At 34.9% G+C, this 20,967-nt stretch overlaps 2 protein-coding genes across 4 annotated transcripts in view; one reads left to right on the plus strand and one right to left on the minus strand.

The window, feature by feature from the left end:
• The window catches only part of LOC120340978 (transmembrane protein 131-like), a 142,063-nt gene that overhangs the window by 32,585 nt on the left and 88,511 nt on the right, over positions 1-20,967 (minus strand). The window lies entirely within an intron of this gene.
• Positions 1,854-20,867, plus strand: LOC120340977 (uncharacterized). 3 transcript variants are annotated; one of them, XM_078120305.1, is made up of 25 exons: positions 1,854-2,494; positions 3,705-3,830; positions 3,903-4,073; positions 4,236-4,277; positions 7,514-7,669; positions 7,964-8,024; positions 8,405-8,496; positions 8,873-9,572; positions 9,677-9,777; positions 10,280-10,391; positions 10,515-10,631; positions 10,712-10,820; positions 11,140-12,648; positions 13,025-13,249; positions 13,655-13,888; positions 14,091-14,265; positions 14,581-14,895; positions 15,344-15,468; positions 16,029-16,209; positions 16,726-16,884; positions 17,089-17,241; positions 17,619-17,723; positions 18,045-18,183; positions 18,659-18,754; positions 19,294-20,867. In XM_078120305.1, the coding sequence occupies exons 1-25, from the start codon at positions 2,342-2,344 to the stop codon at positions 19,872-19,874; spliced, it is 5,937 nt and encodes a 1,978-aa protein (XP_077976431.1). In that variant the 5' UTR covers positions 1,854-2,341; the 3' UTR covers positions 19,875-20,867. The 3 variants fall into 3 exon arrangements, with proteins under 3 accessions (XP_077976431.1, XP_077976432.1, XP_039265316.2); XM_039409382.2 differs by having other exon boundaries at positions 1,857-2,494; positions 3,903-4,097; XM_078120306.1 differs by lacking the exon at positions 10,515-10,631 and having other exon boundaries at positions 1,856-2,494; positions 3,903-4,097.

The following is a 20,967-nucleotide window of genomic DNA, read 5'->3' on the forward strand; positions in this document are numbered from 1 at the left end:
CTGCTGCTGTCAGTGCTATAAAATGGATTAAACAAGAAGTAAGTCTTGAAGCGTAAAGGTATATGAGAATCATAATAGTTGCAAACAGCTTAGAGGGGTTTTCATATTGAAGTACTTTAGCACTTTTCTGCAATTGGAACTGCCCATCAAACTCATGTTGGAGATTTCATTGAGGTTTTCAATTCATTTTTTTTTCTCAACTATGAAGATCTTTTGAGGTTAACGAGGCATTAATAAATAAAGCTGAGGAATTTGTTTGTTTACTGTATGAAGAGGATATGAAGAATGTAAATGATACCAGGGCACGTCTATTTAACACTGGCAAACATAAGGATTATACTCTTTTCACCCAACAATGATTCACTGAAGAAGCATGTGGCCCTCAAATCAGTTCTTGAGTTGGCAAACTGCAAGTGTAGGAAAAATAATTTATGCAAGTGTGGCAAAATCAACTTAAATTGCACAGATTTTTGTTTTTGTATTGACTGCAAAAATCACAGTACACTTATAGAGAAAAAGTCGATTTTCGAGATGGTGGATTTCGAAAACAATTCAGAAGAAAGTGAATTAGATATTGCAGTTGATTTGATAAGTATCATTTATTTGTTTGTTTTTTCGGACATTTGTTAGTGTCGTAGTCCTGTTTCTAGAAATAATATTGCCTTTGTTCAAATACATAACCACATAAACTAAAAAAAGACTAATTGTAATATTTCTGTTCACTATGTTATGTACATACTGTACATTCATTTAATTTTCTTGACTTTTCCGGTAAATTTCTAAGTGAGAAATAATTGATTTATTTGTGTTTTCGTGCTCACGATGTTAATATACGTTTGATAGCTTCTATAAAATGGATGTAGATTTTTATGCTGTTCTTGTTGTAAACTGCTTGGGGTTATTACATAAAATTTATTCGACCTTTCGAGGTCACTCGCGACTCCTGTCACACAATTAGTATTTTTGTTGTTGGTTACATGTATGCCATATTTTTCGTTATCTACCTAATAAATTATGATTGACTGAGAAAGTCTGATTTTGGTCAGGCAAAACGTTACAGGAATACATTTGTGTTAGTGTGCTGTAGGGCACTCGAATTGCATAGTTCTTATGTATGTGTTGTAAACTTATGGTTATTGAATTTCCGGGAACCTCTTATATTCAATTTCGCATCAGGATTGTGGAACAAGCTGTAATGCGTTCAGTATGTTCATTTTCACACAAAACTAAAGAATTTATTTAGTTACCAGATGTAGGCTACGAAACTCATTTTCCGGGCGTTTTCAAGGCTTCGTCTCACGGCCCATATCTGTGGTATGGATCTACAAGTGTTTAATAACTTACTTATACTTTTTAACAACGTCTTAGCATAACTTAACTAATAATAACTATACAGGGCTATGTAAAGGCTGCCCAACTCAACGCAAGATCGAGCAGTAATAACTAAGATTCATCCGCTCGCTAACAGCTGATTCGATTGTTACGTCATGCAGAAGTCATTGTTCTTTGCCAGAAATGTAGAGAATATAGGACAGATCGTAGCACCTATTACTTGTAGTAAAAGCGTCTTTTCTGTAAAACGTGCAACTCTTGGAAGTGGGAACAAGGCAATATTTGTTACTAAATTTTTAAGGAACATTTTAAAACCATTTTTAGGTAGTTACCTGATGTGCGCTACGAAACTCACTTTCTAAGCGTTTTTCAGGGCCTCGGCTCGCGGCCTATCAAGTTTATAGGAGTATGTGCATATATGGTATGTACCACTCAAGGGTGAGTGTCTTAAGTAATATGTGGCTAATTTAGCAGAAATGCGTTCCTTCCAGGCTTGGGGAGGTCAACGACTATATTTCATTCCAGCTTGGGGAGATCAACGAATATATTTCATTCCAGCTTTAAAAGACTTTAGATAAGAATATAAGTCAGTAATTTGTTTTTTCTCCGACTGGTGCAAACTGAAGACGGGAGTAGTGGCAGAACTCGCGTACATAGCGTGAGTTTTCCCAACTGAAGAATTTTCGCAGCGAGTCCGAAGATTCGCACCTCGTCTGATTTGAGTCTAGTTAATAAAAGAAAAAAGAATCACGAGGTACTGTGACGTCATGTATTTCCTCAGGCTGTCGCCATATCGCCATTGACGTTTGTTGTTTTCTGTTGATTTTGCTGTTTTCAATCGGTGTTCCAGTTAGTGTCTTTGACCTCTTCCGATTTCTGAATGCGAGTTGAACTATGTGAAGAAAATCAGTTCACCTGCCTGTAAAGAGGATTTGGGATCCGAATTGGGCGTCCTCTACGATAAAATTTCGCGGTCAGCTCGGTGCACATTCAAGGAAAGTGAGCGAAGATGGCTAGAGCAGTTATTGACGACTACAGAACGTCATTGGAAGATTTGACCTTCAATTCGAAACCTCATATCAACGCGCTAACTATGTTAGCTGAAGAATATCTTCCCCATGCAGATGTTATCGTTCGTTTGATAGAAGCCAAGTTAAATAAGGTTTAGAATGGTTTATTAAAATCTGTTTCATGGTTTATTGGTCTGCTATGCTTCTTTTCTGTCTAAAAGTGTAGTGCTAACTTGGCAGGGTTAATTCGTCTGAGGCCACAGGGCTGTTTCCAAAAATCCTAAATCCGAATTTTTTTTATTTGCAATGTAGGCAAATATCTCACTAATCCAACTAAGGAGTAGAATGATCGAATGGCCAAATGTATTTTGATACCTCAGAAATTGTGTTCTGAAGTGTAGATTGCTAAAATTATATTATTAGTATAAATGTGGGAAAATTATGAAAGAAAATTTATTTATTTCTATTAATACCTAAATATATAATTTCTCATTTTCCATTCGGATTTCTGACAAATTTGTAATGCCTTTTTAATATGCACAAAAAGCCACCATTTGTGACATGACATTTATTTCATAATATATTTTTCTGTGGTTCTTGGACCGATTCATTCTGCCAATTTATTTTTTAGTTCGATAACCTGTATGTAATCTGAACGTGCAAGACCTATTTTTTCGAGCATTTTTTCACATTGTATTTTTATTTATTCAAAAAAAGAAAAATTGTACGGCCGAGATTTTCATGTTTGTATTGCTGCTCTGTGAGCAAACCTGTTCTCAGCCAGTGATGTGATACATAGGTTTAAGCTGGTTGGACTTTTTAGCGACACATGGGCCGCCATGCTCGGGTTAATAATTAGGGCCATGCTGTTTAACAGCTGTCTTTAGCATTCTCTCAGGTATTGAGATGTTGCTATAAAAGTTAGGGTGTATTGCACCTTATTTCTCTATTTTGAGTCGACATATTTTGAAAGATTATAAAGGATTCCTGTTGTGGTGAAATACAGAAATAGGTGGAAACATGTCTTGGTTACTTTAAGCTGGCGAATGCTTAGCTGATGAGTTCAAGAAAATGTCGCGTGCATGATGGTTATAATACTGATGCTGTCAGCGGTTGTGATATCGGCTGCACCTCAGAAGTTTGGGTGAAAAGGTGCTCATAGAGAGTATTGAGTGTGCCAATATTGTGCATACTATATTGCTTTCAGGGTATGGGGATAGAATTGGGATTTGCTGTAGATAATTTAGCTTATGTTGTCATCGGAAGACAAATAAATAAACCTTCCATGGCAGACATTTGTGTGCATGCTTTTATTTCATTATTTTTCAATTTGTACGACATTCAAACAATTTCAAACATCAGGCTCCATCGAACGGAAAGCTACCTCTTATGTACCTCATGGATTCAATTGTCAAGAACGTGAAGAAGAACTATGTTCCTCTCTTTGCTGAAAACCTCGTAAAAAGCTTCAATACAACTTTTGACACGGTATGAAAACTACTGAGAATTGTTTTCTTTATATGTCATCAAGTGCTAAAGATACTTGTCATGTTCTTTCAGGGTGATGAAAAGACCAAGATATCTTTATACAAGCTTCGTTCTACGTGGGACAGTTATTTTCCATTGAAGACTCTTTACAAACTGGATGTAGCTGTCAACAATATTGATTCGGCCTGGCCTGTTAAACCTCTTCCTGCAAGTCTTCAAGAAAAGCCATCTACAAGCATCCATGTAAATCCTAAGTTTCTAAAAAAGGTGATGGTGAAGTATGGCTTCTGTTGGTTATTTTTTGTTAAAATTTTAATTTTGTGCACATTGGAATTGCATGGTATTTTTGTGTGATAAAATTATATTGCTGAAAGTTTCCTTTTTTTATTTTTATTTTTTTTACAGGTTGATGCTGTTCCAGTCACAAGTGTTGCGGTTGATACCCCAGTAAGTATATGCTCCACCTACAAACGGCTATGTTACTTAGGTTTTAAGACTAAAGGTATTTCAAACAATGCATACCTCTTCGATAATAAAAATTGCAATTTATAATGAACAATATAATGAGAGCGTTCAGAAGACTATGAATTGCGAACAGCCTTAACTGTTTGGTGTACATTTTAGGGTTTTGATTTTTTTTTCTTGGATAAATATATCTTATAATAGTGGATGATAATTGGTAAATTCATAATCCTGAGGAAACTATACAGATGCCTTGTCGCCGTATCTTTGGTAAAGACAGTTACTATGTGGTGAAGTATTAAAAGTTCCAATTTTTTTACCGAAGAATTTTCAGTCAAGTGAATTATACCAAATCTGAAAAAATGTTAAAATGAACTTTAAATCAAGCTCCACTCCTGAAATATGCAGAAGATATATACTATGTAAAATTATCAAAGCCTTTGGTTCTATTTTGTGGATCGATTTAATATAATAGAAAATAAAAGATGTATAAAAATCAGCGCGTACACTACAAATATGTTTAATGGAAATGGCCGCACTTCGATAACAATTTGAAAAAATATATAAACAAAAAAATTACCGAAGTTATATTTAATAGGAATTGCAACAGCTGTATTTGAATCAATGATGGCATCAGAGTGGCAACTCTCAGTTAATAATGTGAGACCTAAATCAAAGTTTTAATAATCAAAAAAGCGTCTGCACAGATCTTCTAATAGAAGTCCACACTATTAGCATATAACCTTTACTGATATATAAAATGATTGCCCGAATAGAGGCTTTGAAACTGCTGGAGGTTAAATTCAGATCTAGTATATGAAGAATAGTCAAAAGTGTGTCTCAAAGAATAGTCAACAGGGTATCAAAAGTTTTACCTAGATCAATTACAAGATACTAAATATTCATTAGCGTGAAAACAAGTTTGTTGGCTTCGAATCTGCAGAAAAGGATGACGAAAAATAAATGTAGATGAAGTAGAAAAATTCAGCTTCGGTTTTCTCTGATTGTGTCTTTGGCCTTTTCAGTGGCTTTTGTAAATTTTTAGGTTCTTTGAAGCCAAATAAATTGAAGGGGACACCTGTTGTAGATCAGCGATTCTCAGATTTTTTAAGCCGCGTCTCTTTCAGAATTTTTCAAGGCACGCGCCCCACCACAAAAATAACTAGCTAATAATAAGCAACAAATAAAAGATAGTGAGGCGAAAGTATGTTGTATTCAAAAAACACATTGAAATTACAAGGATGGAATGTAAATAGTGAAATAATTAAAAGGTTTTGAAAATGTAAATATCCAAAATAAGGCAGGCAAGATCAAATCTACCAAATATTTTTATTTTCGATTAGCTCCTCGTCCCCTTAAAAAATTATCTGCGTTCCCTACCTTTTGAGAAGCACAACATTCGCCAAGCCAAAACTAGTATAATCCTTCAATAACATAGCAGGTGATAAAAACGAGTGGCATATGCCAAATGCTACTTGATGCGTATTCTGAAATCAATTCTATTCAATTTACGTATTGTTTAGTTGTTTGTTCTGTGAGCCCGGGTTGAAATCTTATTCTGAAATGAGTTTAACATGAATGGTGACAAAGTATAGCATTGATCTAATGGAGTTAAAATCAAGTAGGAGGTTGACATATATATTTAGCATTTTTTAAATCACTTGTTTTGTAATAAAAGTACTGTACCTCTAACCTTAATTTCTAACAAAATAAAAAAGCGATAAAATAAAGTATAATTTCGGAGCACGTATGAAAACTGTTTCGCTGAGATTGGGTATGGCGAGTTTATCATGACAAAACTTATTTGAACGTGAACCAAACTTGGATCAATGTATGTATTGGGACAGTGGATTGTGTGAATCTTCAATGGGATTGATGCGCGAATTATCTAAAATTATGAAATATAAGTATAGTAGAGCTGTATGTTTCATCAAACTGTTTTCATCCTGCGATAGCGAATTGTTGCCCTATTTATGGTATTGGGCCTTATCATTTCAAGACATGATGTGATTGAATACACATATCTGCATAATGTTACCATCATTTCCCAAGGTTTAATCCAATATTTCTGGTTGCGCTATTTCAATATACATAGAATAGAGCTGTAGTACTCAACTGACAACGGTGTCAAAAAATTTCTTTATGCATGCTCTGAATTGTTCAAGATGTACGTGGTTCACTCTTTGAGTAGTCCAGACAAAAATACTCTCTGGTATTTGCTGATGTAATCGGAATAAAACTCGTGATTAGGGCTGGGAATGGTTAACGGTTATGATTTATTTTAACCGTTAACTGACATCTCAGGTTCAAATCATCTTTATACCGTACCATTTCGTCAAATATGATTACGTCATCGCAAATTTATCTTTTGCGGCGTTTAATTCAAAAAAATATTACTAACTGTGTGGGTAAGGAATCAATAAATGTAAAAAATAATGGAAGCACCAAGGTTGCTAATAATGAAAATTTTTTAACGATGATTTCAGAATCAGTTTTAGGTCGATTTCGAAATATATTGTTCACGATTTCATTGCAAAATCGGATATTCAATGTCATACAATAAGTGTGCAGTTGATGCCGTTTTTCTTTATGATATATATCTCGAAGTAGGATTTGCAAATAGATCACTCAAAATTTGTCACATAAATGACGTTTAACAACTGAATCTGGTTTTCTAAAATATTTCCACATGCCCGAACCATGCTGCCTATCTTTTGCAGCAGAGGAATCATTAAACTATCTCGATTCGTGAATAATTAACCGGTTAATTTTACCCGGTTAACGGTCAAAGTGTTTTCCCTAAAATCCCCAGCCCTACTCATTATATTTTCATGATTATGGCTGTTTATTGTGTATATGAAATTTAGTGTTCAAAAAGAACTGGCAATTGTCTTATGTAATGAAAATTTGAATTAACAAATCTACATATATTTTTGCATCTGAGTGCCAACAAATGTCCAGATGTAGGGTGTTTCATAAAAAAATAGGTGAAACAAATGATATCAAATTTTATTCCTTTAACCAATCACAACCAGAATATTGTAAAATATTCCTGTACTTGATTGATTATCTAATTTACATTGCATTATTGTGCTAATTGTCTCTCAGATGTGTTTAGATTGTAATCAATATAAGGTACCGTAATTACAATTGACTTATTGATACAAATCATCACATTGGCTTCATCAGATCAAAATTGATCTCCTAATATATGTTTTCAGGCCGTTCATGACAGCGTCGACCTTAAACAAGATTTAATAAACAAACAAAAACAATTATTGGATCTGCAGCAACAAAAGTTGTTGTTAGAACTTGAACAAACAAAACAACAACTTGCAATGAGAGAGAAAAGAAATCAACTCGCTGCTAAGAAGCAGGTATTTCCCATATAATGCAGAGTTTATTAATGACCTTAAGAGGTTTTTTGAAAGGAGTTTCTGAAACATTTTCAATATGTCATAATGGGAAAGTATGTTTCGTTAGATATCTTGACTTTCAAAGTGTTGTTTTTTCACTGACCTTTCATAGGGCAATTTTATGTTAATGTATTAGATGCATATTATTGAAATTAAAGCTGGTATGCTAACTCCGTGTATAAAAACCTATTTTCGCTCTTTTTTTTGTCATGTTGATCTTCGAATTCCTAATTGACAATATTTTTATATCTTTAGCCTGAAGCTGTTTCAAAAGATCCAAGATTGAAGCAAGCTGCTACTTCCGTAGCTCCAACAGGTATAACTCGAATAGCAAATTGTTATTACTTTGTTGAAAATATAAGTGTACAAAGTAGTTCATTTTTGGTGATGTTCTCGTGCTATTGTTAGGCCTGGAAGCCTTGAACAGTTTTGTCTTTTTAATATCCCTCACCTTCGAATATTCCTGTACCCATGCTACACTATTGGAACTACTAAACTAAATTCTTTTGTAGTCAGAAGTGAATATATTTGTCAAACTTTTGAATTTGTTCTCCCTTTTTTGGTATACGCACACTATAGTTAAATTGCTTTAATTCAGACCATTCATCCCTAGCTTGAACTTGATTGTCTCGATCGATGGAATGAATAGAATCTGTCAGCGATGTGCATAATTTATTATGAATTTCCAATTTTTAGGACTAAGGGTGACTGTTGTAACAAATGGCCAGAAGCCTCAAGTTCGTGGTAATACCAAAGATCCAAGAAATCAAACTGCTGCTAAGAACACGGTGAGTACTCTTACTCTTAGTTAGTTATTATTTTATATTCTTTCAAACAGTATAGGATAAAATATAAAAGTTTCCATCAAAAAGTTTTTTTTTATCACTATTAGTGACATGGAAAGTGCAAATCACAGCTGCATGTACCTATGTATGATACAAAACAATAATCTACCATCAAAATTTGTACTTTCGTCTTATGTAAAGACATATCTTTAATATTGTTAATGCTAGAATTGGTTAATTTATTGGGCAGAGATGAATTTTATATTTTGGAATTGTTATGAATCTGAGAAAAAAACTAAATTTTACAGATAAAAATAGTACTTTTTGATCTGGAAATTACATATCTTAATAATGATGCTGACGTTCTAACTCTATCTAGCATCCACCATCTGCTGAGACTAAAAAACAACCTGCTACATTGGATCCGAGGGCGAAGAATGTAGCCATTAAGAAATCTCCTGCAAATTCTCCTGCAGAAAAGCCAAAAATAGTTAAAAAGTCTCCAAATGACACGGAGAAAATAAAAAAGAAAAAGGTATCGCCACAGACTGTAAAAAGGTTGGCAAAAACATCACCTAAAAATTTTGCTAAAAATGAGGCAAAAAAGACAAAATTATCCAAAAAGAAAACTGAAGTAAAAACAGTCAAAAATACACAATCGGAAGCTGTTCAACAATCAAAAGAAAACATTGGACAAAAGGGACAGACGAAACATATAGATGGAGAAATATCAAAGAAACGAGACAGACCTGGTCGCCGTTCACCACCTCGTAATCAAGCACCTCCTGCTAAGTTAGCCAGGAGAAGCACTTCTATTGAAAGGCGTAGTCCATCTTCCCCCATCAGAAGACGCTTAGAACACCCAAAAAATGCATCAATACAAAGGAGTGCTGCTGCTAGAGAGGTGGAACAAATACGGCGAGATTCTCCGATGCCCTCTGATGGATCAATCTCACCTCGCTTTTCTCCAGAGCCAGATGAATCACCTGTTAAACGCAATCGGAACTGGAGACCACCTGTCAAACGAATCCGACACATCCAATCACCACCTGAAAGTTGGCAAAGAGAAGAAATGCCACGTAAGATACAATCATTTAGAAATATTTCATTTTAATATTCATATTTATATGTGTATCCGAGTTTGATAATTATATTTCATCATTCTGTACATTTTTATTATTAGCTCGTCCGAGTCCCCCAGTAAGACGAAGAACAAGTGTGGATCCCAATGTTCGAATACCTCAGGAGCTAACTCTCGGTCATCAAGCTGAAATTTTGAAACAGGTATAATCTCACACTTTATAGCTTTGATATTCAAACAATTGGGATAATGGTATGATTTTAGTTCGTTTCTTCAACTTTGCAATGCTCAAATATATGGGCACGGATGTCAAATGACTAGCATGACCATCGCTATGTCTACAAAAGCTAGCTGTTACGGTCTGACTTATCAATTAAAAATTTCAGACCCCCTCCCCATCTTGGAAAATCCTTGCTACGCCCCAGCTGTGAATTATAAACCAGCAAAATTCCGGGTGAAATATTACACAAATCATAAAACAAAATTTGAAAGAAGAAAAAAAAGCAATATTCAACTCCTAGCGAATTTTTCCATATTTAAGTGCTGCAAATTTAAAATTGATTATTTTCGAAGAAGAGCTATTTCCTTTTCACAACAGCAACAATTCAGTAATACTGTGACACTTACACTTGGTGCACAGAAGATTTATGGAAAATTGAACTGTAAAGGCATTCTTAATTGTAACTTGAAATTTTTATTCCGTAGGCTGAAATTCAACTTCAAAGTGGGCAGTTGACTCACACTCAACATCAGGAACTCCTAAAACAACTTCACCAACTGTTTGAATTACAGCGTCTTCGAAGTCTACAACATGTTGGTATGTAATTTGGCCTTATTGGTGGGAATGCTCGTAATCTACTAATTTTTCTTTGGTGATTTAATATATAATATTTTCGATATATATTTGGTGTTACTAACCATTCTAAAATGCAATTCTCAGCTCACCATGAAATGCCATTACGAACCCAGCCACCTATACCACTGAACCACCATAGGATACACAACGAAGATTATATTCAACATGACCAGGCTAATTTTTCGCATGATGTTATGCAAAGTACGCTTTTCTAACTACATTAAATTGCATTATGAAGTCAAATATATATATTTTTTTTGATTGTCGTATTCTTTCTACAGGGCAAGATGAGAATAGGCCACCACCATTCAGACCTCCGCCTTCACCACCTAGAATGGAAATGGAACAGAGAGACCGAAATGATTATTCAAGACCACTTCATTCCCAGCGGTATGTATTTTAGTTTCAAAATGGTTGTTGTTGATTGTTTGTTAGTCTTTTTTTCTGGGTCGTATCCAGAGAGTGTTTGTTTGTCTTGAACATTCTGTATCACCAAATTGAATTTTTCTTGAATTTTTTTTTCGACATGACCAACTGAGAATATGTACGTGTTATTCCAAAATGTATTTGGAGAAGTAAATTATTTTTGGCCATCTCTGAATGTAAAAGCTTAGTTTTACATCCTCAATTGTGAGTCTCATCTCATTATGGGTATATAAAAATTCATGCTTTTATTAATTAATATTTACAAAAATTTTTCTATTTACAGTCTTACCCCACCGCCGATGCCTCCCACTGATCCAAGGATGAATCATCATCCATATCGTCCTTCTCCACAAAGAGAAGACCAGCATTTTGTTGGACAAGATGTTTATATTGACCATATTGAACCTCCACCTAGGCCAGCTTTTCTTAATGAACGACATGAACAAATGGAAATTGATAATAGGCGTCGCGGACCTGGTCCTGGACCTATTCGAAGGCGCCATAGCGGAGAATGGGAGAGACCACCACAAGGGCGTTCTGTTGGTGGGTATGGAGAAGACACTGGAAATGTTTTTGTTATAGAAAGCAGTTCACAATCTCCAGTAAGGGAAGAACCATTTCTACCTATAGATGCACCAAATAATAGAGGAAGGCATCCTAGAGGCTTCAGACAATCAAGAAATCTGAATTCACAAAGGGGAAAGAAAGTACACTCAGAACGAGTACCACTCCGAGCTTATGCTCACCCTGAGACTGAATCTGAGCCTCGGCGCCCAGTACCTTTAAAAAGGAAAGATACTCGGGATAGACCGAGGCGTTCACCACCTAGAAAGACTCAGGATAGAAAGCTACCTCGACACTCACGTAAACATTCTCCAGTTTCCGAGCGAAATAAAAGAATTGCAAAGAAAAAGGATGAGAAAAAACAGGAAAAGAGTGATGGGGAGGAAGATATCCCAAGATTGGAAGAACCAGAAGATTATATTATCGCTAATATTCCTCCTGAAGCTGAAGTTTATCATAAACATTCAATGTCTTTGAAAAAGACACGGACGGCATCTGATTCCGCACAACAAGACTTACAAAAGCAATCATCGTCAGAAAGTTTATCAGATGTAAAAGAAGAAATTACGGAAGTTGTTCCTAAATCTGATGAAAATGCTGGAAATAATTCACCAATGCATTTATCTTCTCCGGACATCAATAAGAAAATAGATGAAGAAGTAAATCGATCTCCATCTTTGCCGTTGAAGAAAAGAAAATATTTAATTTCGTCTTCTAGTGATCTTAAAGATGATGCCGGTACTACAACAGAGCCAGAATCTGATACAGCTGATTTGCAATTGAAAGATGCTGCCACTGTGGAGATTGAAAAAAAAGATATTCAGTCGCCGAAACACGATGGTGAAAGTGAAGAGAAGCCGGAAGTTGACGATGATCAACCATCTGAGAAACCTTCTGATAATCTTATCAACCAAGAGCAGGAATTAGACTCTAAAGATAAGGAATCTGATAATTTATCAAAAGAATTAGCTTCCATTGATAAAGAAATAGCAGCGGAAGATAAAACTGATTTAGAAAAAATTGAAAATGCTGCACAAAATGACAAGAAATATACTGAAAAGACACCTGAAAAGTCGCCTGAAAGGGACATAAAGGATAATAAACATGAAGGGAGATTGAAAAGGATTCAAGAACTTGCCATGAAAGATGGATCAAAAACTCCTGCTCAAAAAAAAATGATGAAAGACCGAATAATGGAGAAAGGCCGTGATAAGTCCCGCAATAAAGAGTAATATATATTAAAATCTTGGTTTTCATATTGATTGGGTGAATCAAATTTTCCAAGAACATACTAAACTGCAGACAGACAATTTTCAATATGAGAATTTTTTTTATTTAATTTTTCCCAGAACGGAACTTTGTCGCTTTGAACATATTAAACTGCAGATGGCCCCAATTTTCATTTTGGAATTTTTTATTTTATTAGTTTTTCCAAACAAATATTTGATTTAATTTGACTTTCTAGGGGACGTTCAAATTATTGTTTCAAGTATGTATATAACATCGGTTTTGGATTATCAAAATTCCTTTGCGAACATTTTTTGACCTATTAATAGATGATTTAAAGTAGTATCTAATTATTTGAATTACTTTTGAACATGCAGTAAAGGACGAAAAAGGGAAGTAATGGACGACGAAAATTTAACCAAATCAGAAAAAGAGAGGATGGACGTCATGATGGCGGAAGAAGAAGAAATGCTGAGATGGGAAGCAGAACTTGAAAAAGAATTGGAACGAGAGGAATTTGCCAGAATACAAGAAATGGAAGCTCATGGTAGAGGTCCGATGCAAAACAGGGGTGGTGGACCTATGAGACGGGGATGGGGAAGGTAAAATTTTAAATAATATAGAAATGTTTAATATTTTTGATTTGGAATATCTAAAACAATCTGAAATGCATCTTACATTTAATATATTTTATATACCGGTACTGATTTTCAGTAAATTAGTAATCTACTTTTGTGCCACATTATCTTAGATAAATACCTTTATCGATTTTAACTTGGATATTATTATTCATGTTACATGTATATTTTCAAAATTTGTTATATAAAAATTTAGAAATTTTCTATTCTAAATTTATAAAATATTAGTATTTCAGCTACTCTTTTTTATATTTTTTTTTTCATCACTTGTAGCAGTCTAATTAATGGGATTTAATGTTATATATATTTGATTGTCAAGTCATTTCAAAGAAATATATTTCATTGATACACTTTTACCTAAATATTCAGAGATAGAGGTGGTGGACGAGGTTTTGGCAGAGAGAGAAGAGACGGTCGAAGAAACTGGGGAGGTAATGAAGAATTCTGGGAAGAAGAACCACCGGGCAGAATTCCTCCACTTATGCCCATGGACAAGGATAGACCTCCATTTCCAGATCGGCGACGCCCTGAAAGAATGCGTCCTCATCCAGACAGAATGCCACCACATCCTAGGGACAGAGAGTGGTTTGGACCACATGACAGGTTTGACAGTTTTTTTCATATTGTGTCTGCACTATAAAAAGTACTCTTAGCATGTTGCTCTGTGATTCAATAAATCTGAAAATTTCAATTTCTCTTGAGAACTGCTTGAATCTAAAAGCAGGGAAGGCCAAAGCTGGATAATCTACTATTCTGAACAAACTCTGAAATAATAAAATTCTTTAAAACTTCCTACTTTCTGTAGGAACAGGAGGGGTCCTCCTCCACCCGAGTTCGATGGACCTTGGGTCGATGATGAACCTCGAGGTCCACCAATGAGGGGTGGACGTTTTGAACCCAGAGGTAGATTTAGACCTGGACATGGTCCTCCAGATGACCGAATGTTGCCACCTCATCATCGGGATGAAAGAATGGAAATGGTGAGTTCTGAAATTTTCAGAATATCTGAACACGATGAATAATTTGTAATTTGCATGATTTTTCGTTAGTACCTAGTGTTGGCCTAATAATTAGGATGCCCCACTTAACTATTTCAGAAATCTCTGGATCAAATGCTTTACAGATTGCCTTATCCATGGTGTACAAAATTGACAAGACGATGTCTGACGATAAATTTTTCAGTTCTAGAAATAAGAGCTCCTTATGTATTAGTAGCTGCTTGTACAGAGCCATGTTTAGAGCAAAGATATGAAAACGACCTATAATGATTTGATTGAAAAACTTTTTCTATTTAGAATGATCGAAGAGGTCCACCAATACGCGATGATATGCCAGGTCCTCATCCTATGCACGAACCTCGAGGACCTCCATCTCCACCTCGAGACGAGATGAATCAGGTCAATGTAAACAAACTATTGAGTGACTTACTCAATATGGGAATTATACCTGGAAATAAACCAAAACCTGTTGAAGTGGAAAAGTCATCGAGCAGTCCACCAAGTCGCAATGCAAGTCCACTGCCAATCAATCCGACTCTCGCCAATATTGTAAAGCCAGAAAAACCAGCATCCCCTGATCTGGACGCTTCGGCTATAACAAGCTTAGCCAAGGTTGGTACACAGTTGGCTTGTAAATCCTAATCTCTCACACCTTGAATTGCAGTATCTGGACAGCTTTATTGCCATATAGGAACGTAATATAATTGGGGATTTTAATCCGCAAATAAACTGTATGAAACAATTTGGCTGGGTATCTTTATCATGTAATTAACATATCCTAGGCTGACATTATAGAAGAATCATTTCATAGCGATAATAAGGATTTTGGAACCAACACTGAAATATTGCCTGCTAGGAGTATTAAAAATGAATCAAAAATTTGAATACATTGCCATTTTAGCATCTGCTGCTCATTCAATTTTAGATGTTTGGCATAGCAAGCCTTTTAATAAATGAATTGAAAGAAAATTGGGATTCGATTGGCTCAAATCTATATATTTACAATTTTTGTGCATCACTTGTTTTTGCATCACTGTTTTTCTTTGCATCTTTCTATTAGAGTTCTGTTGCAATAGAACAAGAAGCAACACGAGTGCCTACACCAGTATTTGAAGATTTGTTAACTCTTGATCCAGATGCAAATCTACCTGAAGTTACATTCAATGACGTTGATAAGTTAAAAATGTGAGTTTGTTTGTTGTATTCCTAATTCCTCATCTATCCTTAATAAATTGTCATGTAAAGTAATTGTTCATTGAATCTATTTAAATTGTTGGAATTTAAAAATTCTCTGACTGCCTGAGGTTAATACAGTTTGACTAACATAAGGTTTGGTAAAGTCAAAAGTGTGTCAAATTGTCTGTCAACTCGACAGTTGGACTTCCAAATTGCCGGTTCTTAAACTTTCATGATTCATGGCCCCCTTTCAAAGACTCTCAGCACTCTGTGCTCCCTCTTTTATTATAAAAATATGCAATTTTGCTTTCAACATGCTTCTTTATGGTTCACATTTATTAATGAAAAGCCAACAAGTGAGAGCTGAAGCTTTGAAAAATTAAACAAAGCGCAGTCAATTCGATTTAACCCGATATTGTCATCATGAATGGTGCCTTGTGAATGCCTTTTGTTGTGGCCCTCAGATAACTTATTTGTGGCCGCAGTTCCTGACTTGAAATCCTGACTTAAACTATATCAATAAATATAGTTTTGCTTATTTTTTCGCTGAGTTTTCTTTTCTTTTTTAGAAGATGTGATGATCTTATTAAAAGACTTTATACTGGAATCCAGTGTTCTGCTTGTGGAATGCGATTCACTGCTTGTCAAACAGACATGTATGCTGAACATCTTGACTGGCATTATAGAGCTAATCGCAAGGATAAAGATGGAGTAAAGGAAACACACAGAACTCTTTATCCTACTGCTGGGGTATGACTCGTATACTGAATTACATTTATATGGTCTTTCTAATTATGTATTCAAATTTAACAATTCTAACTTGTGATATACTCTGGGTTTCTACAGGACCAATTTATTATTCTCAATCTTTATTGCCAGTGTATCCGATCCATATGCATATAATGCAAGTATTCTGTAACAGAATTGACGATAGCTATTATAATTGATTCAAGAGTCTTGCTGCACATTAACATAAATATATTTCTGTAACGTTTCGTTCGGTCGCGCCTCTATAGACATACATAATTCAGATGAAACATTACAGAAATATATTTGTGTGAGTGTATAGCAAGACTCTTGATAAAGCCACTTGAGATATTATTCTTTGGTACAAACGATTCGGATATTAATTAATATATTATTCTAGTGTCACCTATGGGCAAAAATAGCCTCTTTCGTTTGTAATGAATTTATTGAGAGTGAATTTATAATCTATTGAATTTATCAAGTACTTCAACTCAATGGTTTTCAAATTTTCGGTTTCAGGAGTGGATAATGTATGAAGAAATTGTGGATCCTTCACAAAGAGCTAAGAATCAAGTGTTTGATGAAGAAATGGAACAAGGAGAAGAGACTGAAGCACCGGCAAAACCACAAAATTCTGAAGATTTAGTAGTACCTGTTGCACAACACCCTGAACAGGATGTAAGTCACACAACTCCAAAAAGCTTTGTTTTGGAACATGGCCATAAGAGCTTCCTGACTAACCATGAGAAATATTTCACAATTTTATGATAATGCTTTCAGCGTAAATTCACATACTGGATCGTACCTAAACAAGTAATACCCACTAGATATAATAAAACAATCTTTTTGTTTTCATTTGACAATACTTTATCTATTTCTTAGAAATGTAATGTCTGTCATGAAGCATTCAAAACAGTATATAATGATGAAGAAGAGGAATGGCAATATGTAAACTGTGTTGCAGTAGACGGCAAAAATTTCCATCCAAATTGCTATGCAGATCACAATGATCAACGCGACTCTGATCCGTTACCTGTAAGTTAAGAAAGGATAATCTTAGTAGTATGACTAGTTGATTGCAAATACACAAATACCTATTCTCGAAAGCTGTGTAGTTGAGTGAAAGTCTCGCTGTGTGTTTGCCTTGACTGAAATCAACAAAGATCATGTTCATATGTTTTTTATGAAGACACTACTCGTTTTATGTATTATCAGGTTTCTTTTGGGAGTCTTCCGATTTAGTTATTCTCTTTATTTTGTTTTAGTGAGGAGTTCATTACACCTTTCCAACAAGAAATAATCAGCCACTAATAAGTGAAGACCTATCGATTTTGGGAACACTGGATTTTTTCCGGTGCACCCAGGGTGAAGTTGTAATTGAACATGTATACCTAACGATTCCATATTTTTAGACGCCCATCAGAGTTCCGCTTTATAACCCGATGGAATCAAGTTTAAAGGGAATCCCCGGACTTGATACTTTACTTACTCAGGACGAATCAAAATCAGAAGAAGAAGTATGTATCACATCTGTATATTCAGCCTTTCATAAGCCACATTCATTCACACAGTCAATATATATGATTATAAGTCGAATTTAAACAAAATTTGAATTATTTTTCATGCAATAAATATTATATCATAATACAATACATAATACAAATACCTTACCTAGATCTGGATATAATACCATAGATACTTATTGATTCCAAATTACAGAATATTACTCTCTGCAGTTGGTAAAAAATAGGATTGTAGAATAATTTGAATGTATATTCAATCCCTACTACCCCGTCAGTTATGGATGAATTAAAAATTGAAACTTTGTCATATTATAGGCTGATGAACAGAAGGAAAATGCTGACCAACCAGAGGAAGAAATTGATGCTGAATCTGGTTTGGCAGAGAAAGATCAAGAGGAAGAATTTTTGAAAACCACTGGACATGAAGAAACAATGGAACAACCAGCTTTTGCTGGTAAGTAGAATAACATACCGGATATCCTCGCTTTTATAAATTGAGTTTAAAACTAAAAAAAAGTTGCCAGTTTAAGTGATTTTGATCGCACCAAGAATTTCGCTTATATGTGCATAACTCTGATCGCACTTATTCTCTTCTGCAACCATTTGCTGTGATAGGTGCATACGGTGTGTTACAATTAGTAGAGTCGGCTTATATGCAAATTTTCATGAATTCACCATTTTAGATAGTTTATAGGAAGTCTGCTTATATGTGAGGATATGGTTTAAGAAACAAACAAATTCTTACATCTGTATTAAATTCTTGTTGGGGAACAGATACTGAAATTGCCTTCTGAATTACGCTTTTTTGATTGAAAAGTAGAAATCTTACTTTAACATTTTTATGCATTTCCTTACCATTTTGTATACTTTTAGTCCGTCATTGAAATGTTCATCAAATTATTCAAAGTTAGTGATAAATTTTTTTTTAGGAAATGATGAAACAGAGCAAGCAGATGATGTAAAATCTGAAATTAATGAAGAGAATTCGAAACCTGAATTGGAATCTGAAACTAATGTTGATAATGGTAACATCTTTAATTGTTTTTCCACTTTGATTTGGTATGCATTTTTGCGATAGCGGAATGGTTGAAGCCAAAGAACTTTAAGAAAACCTTTTTTACATATTTGATTTAAGATGAGAGTAGTTTGATTTCTTGATGCTACGTTATTCAAGCAGATATTGTGGTTCCGATTCATCTGAATGTAATTCTGTACAATTTTGAAGATATCATATACAATTGTATATTATTGTGTTAATGCCTCCTGTGTGGAAGATTTTTAAGCAGAATTCCTCTATATGTTTTCTTGATGCAATAGTAAAACTGTGATCCACGTTTGCATTTTCTTGATACACTTATATAAATTAAGTTAATACTGCATAAGAACTCTTCTTTTGATATGTTAAGTCCACCATTGCAAACTGTGCAACAATCCATAATAACTTTCCCAATATCACTATGCAGAATTTGTTTGCAAATGACAGATATTGAAATGAAAACAGAAGTGTACGATATTTAGTCTTTGTAGCTGAATACATGGTTTTAACTCCAAATCTATTTAACAGTGGCGAGTAACGATATTGTTGAAAACATGACAATGGAACCAACGACTACCTCATCTGACCAAGAACCTACAACTGAACCATCATCAGAGCCCACGACAAGTATGGTTGAAGATGAAATGCCTTCAGAGAGTTCCAAAGAAACACAGCCAGATGAAACCGAGCAACCAGATGGGACGGACCAACCATTTGTCATACTGAATCCTGCTAATGATGCAGGAATTTCTTCACAAAATGATGAAAACAAACCCCCTGATAACATTGCAACTGAAGAAACTACCCAAGTTGTGGCACCATTTGTAGTTCCAACTGATGAATCTCTTGTTAGTGCAGTAAATAATGAATCTGATATGGATGCCACCGAAATTGATTTAGGCAAACAGTTGGTTGAAAAAAGCGAAGTTAGTGATGAACCTGATTCGGTTCAAAAAAATGAAAATTTCAATTCTGGTTCAGATAGCCCTATTATGGATAACACAACTCAGCTTTCTTCCCCTGTTCGAGAAAACACAGGCAGTGAGGAATCGTCAGATCATGAAAGTGATAATGATTCAGATGATGGTGGTGTCACTGTAACAATCTGAAAATGTGTTTCGGTTATTTTGAAGATATAGGAACATTATTAAATAAATTTTCTTCGGTAACTGGTTGATATCATTTGCGACCTTCTAAAGGTCTCATGAATTTCCTATCCCGACTCGTAAGTTTGAATTAAGCACCATATATATATATATATATTTGAAATCAAATAATCGTTTCTCCTCACTAAAACATTTGTGCCTTTGTGGAACTCTGTTCACAAATTACCGTTTTGACCATATATAAAACTTGATGATAGTTGTTAATATTCTTCGGTTGTGACTTATGTTCCTGTAACTCATCTTTAATTGAATTTGTTCTTTATGTTGAACTCTCGGTAACTATTTGGCTTGAGTTTGCAATAATGCATTGTTTGTGGCCATATTTGTGCTTATGCATAGAGTTCGTACGGTATGTCTTCTTGACTGTCTATACCTAAAACTATCACAGACTGACATTGATTTTTCCTGATTCTGGTGGATTCTGGATTTTTCTTGCCTTGCTAGTTGCTGTAGTTTGTTTGAGCAAATAACCTTGGTCATGTCCACTCATGTTGATTAATTGTACTTGAATCTCGAAATTTCAACTAAAAATCATAGTGTCTTGTTTCCTATGGTTTTTTTAAAATTAGATTCATGCTATCCCTTGCTTTCGAAAATTCCGGAGCGAACAGCAAATTCAGCACTGTGAGTGCCTATATTGTGGCACGAAAGAGTTCATTGTTTTTCACTTCTTTAGTGTTAATATTAAACATTTCGTCAGCACACTTTTTTTTCTGCAATTTTTTGAGTTTAAAGATAAAAGATATTTCTTTTACTTGCTTCTTGGTATTGTTTGGTGGTTATTAGGGAATGTATATAAGTAGTATTATTACTCAACTCAAAGCAGGCTCCGTGGTTGCACCTGTGTTTGGAATCGCATGTCGTCGATTATGTCGCTGAAATATTCGGTGTTTGTGATTTTCGTTAGATGGCTGGCAATAAAAGGTTTCCAGGAAATTTTCTTGTGTTGTTTCATTGTGTGGTGTGGGGCAGGGGAGTTTGCTCAGAGTGGCGAAAGAGGAAATGTTGTAAAATAGCAGAGCTGCAGTCAGTTCCT

Source organism: Styela clava, chromosome 14 (genome assembly GCF_964204865.1).
Source record: "Styela clava chromosome 14, kaStyClav1.hap1.2, whole genome shotgun sequence".
NCBI lineage: Eukaryota > Metazoa > Chordata > Ascidiacea > Stolidobranchia > Styelidae > Styela > Styela clava.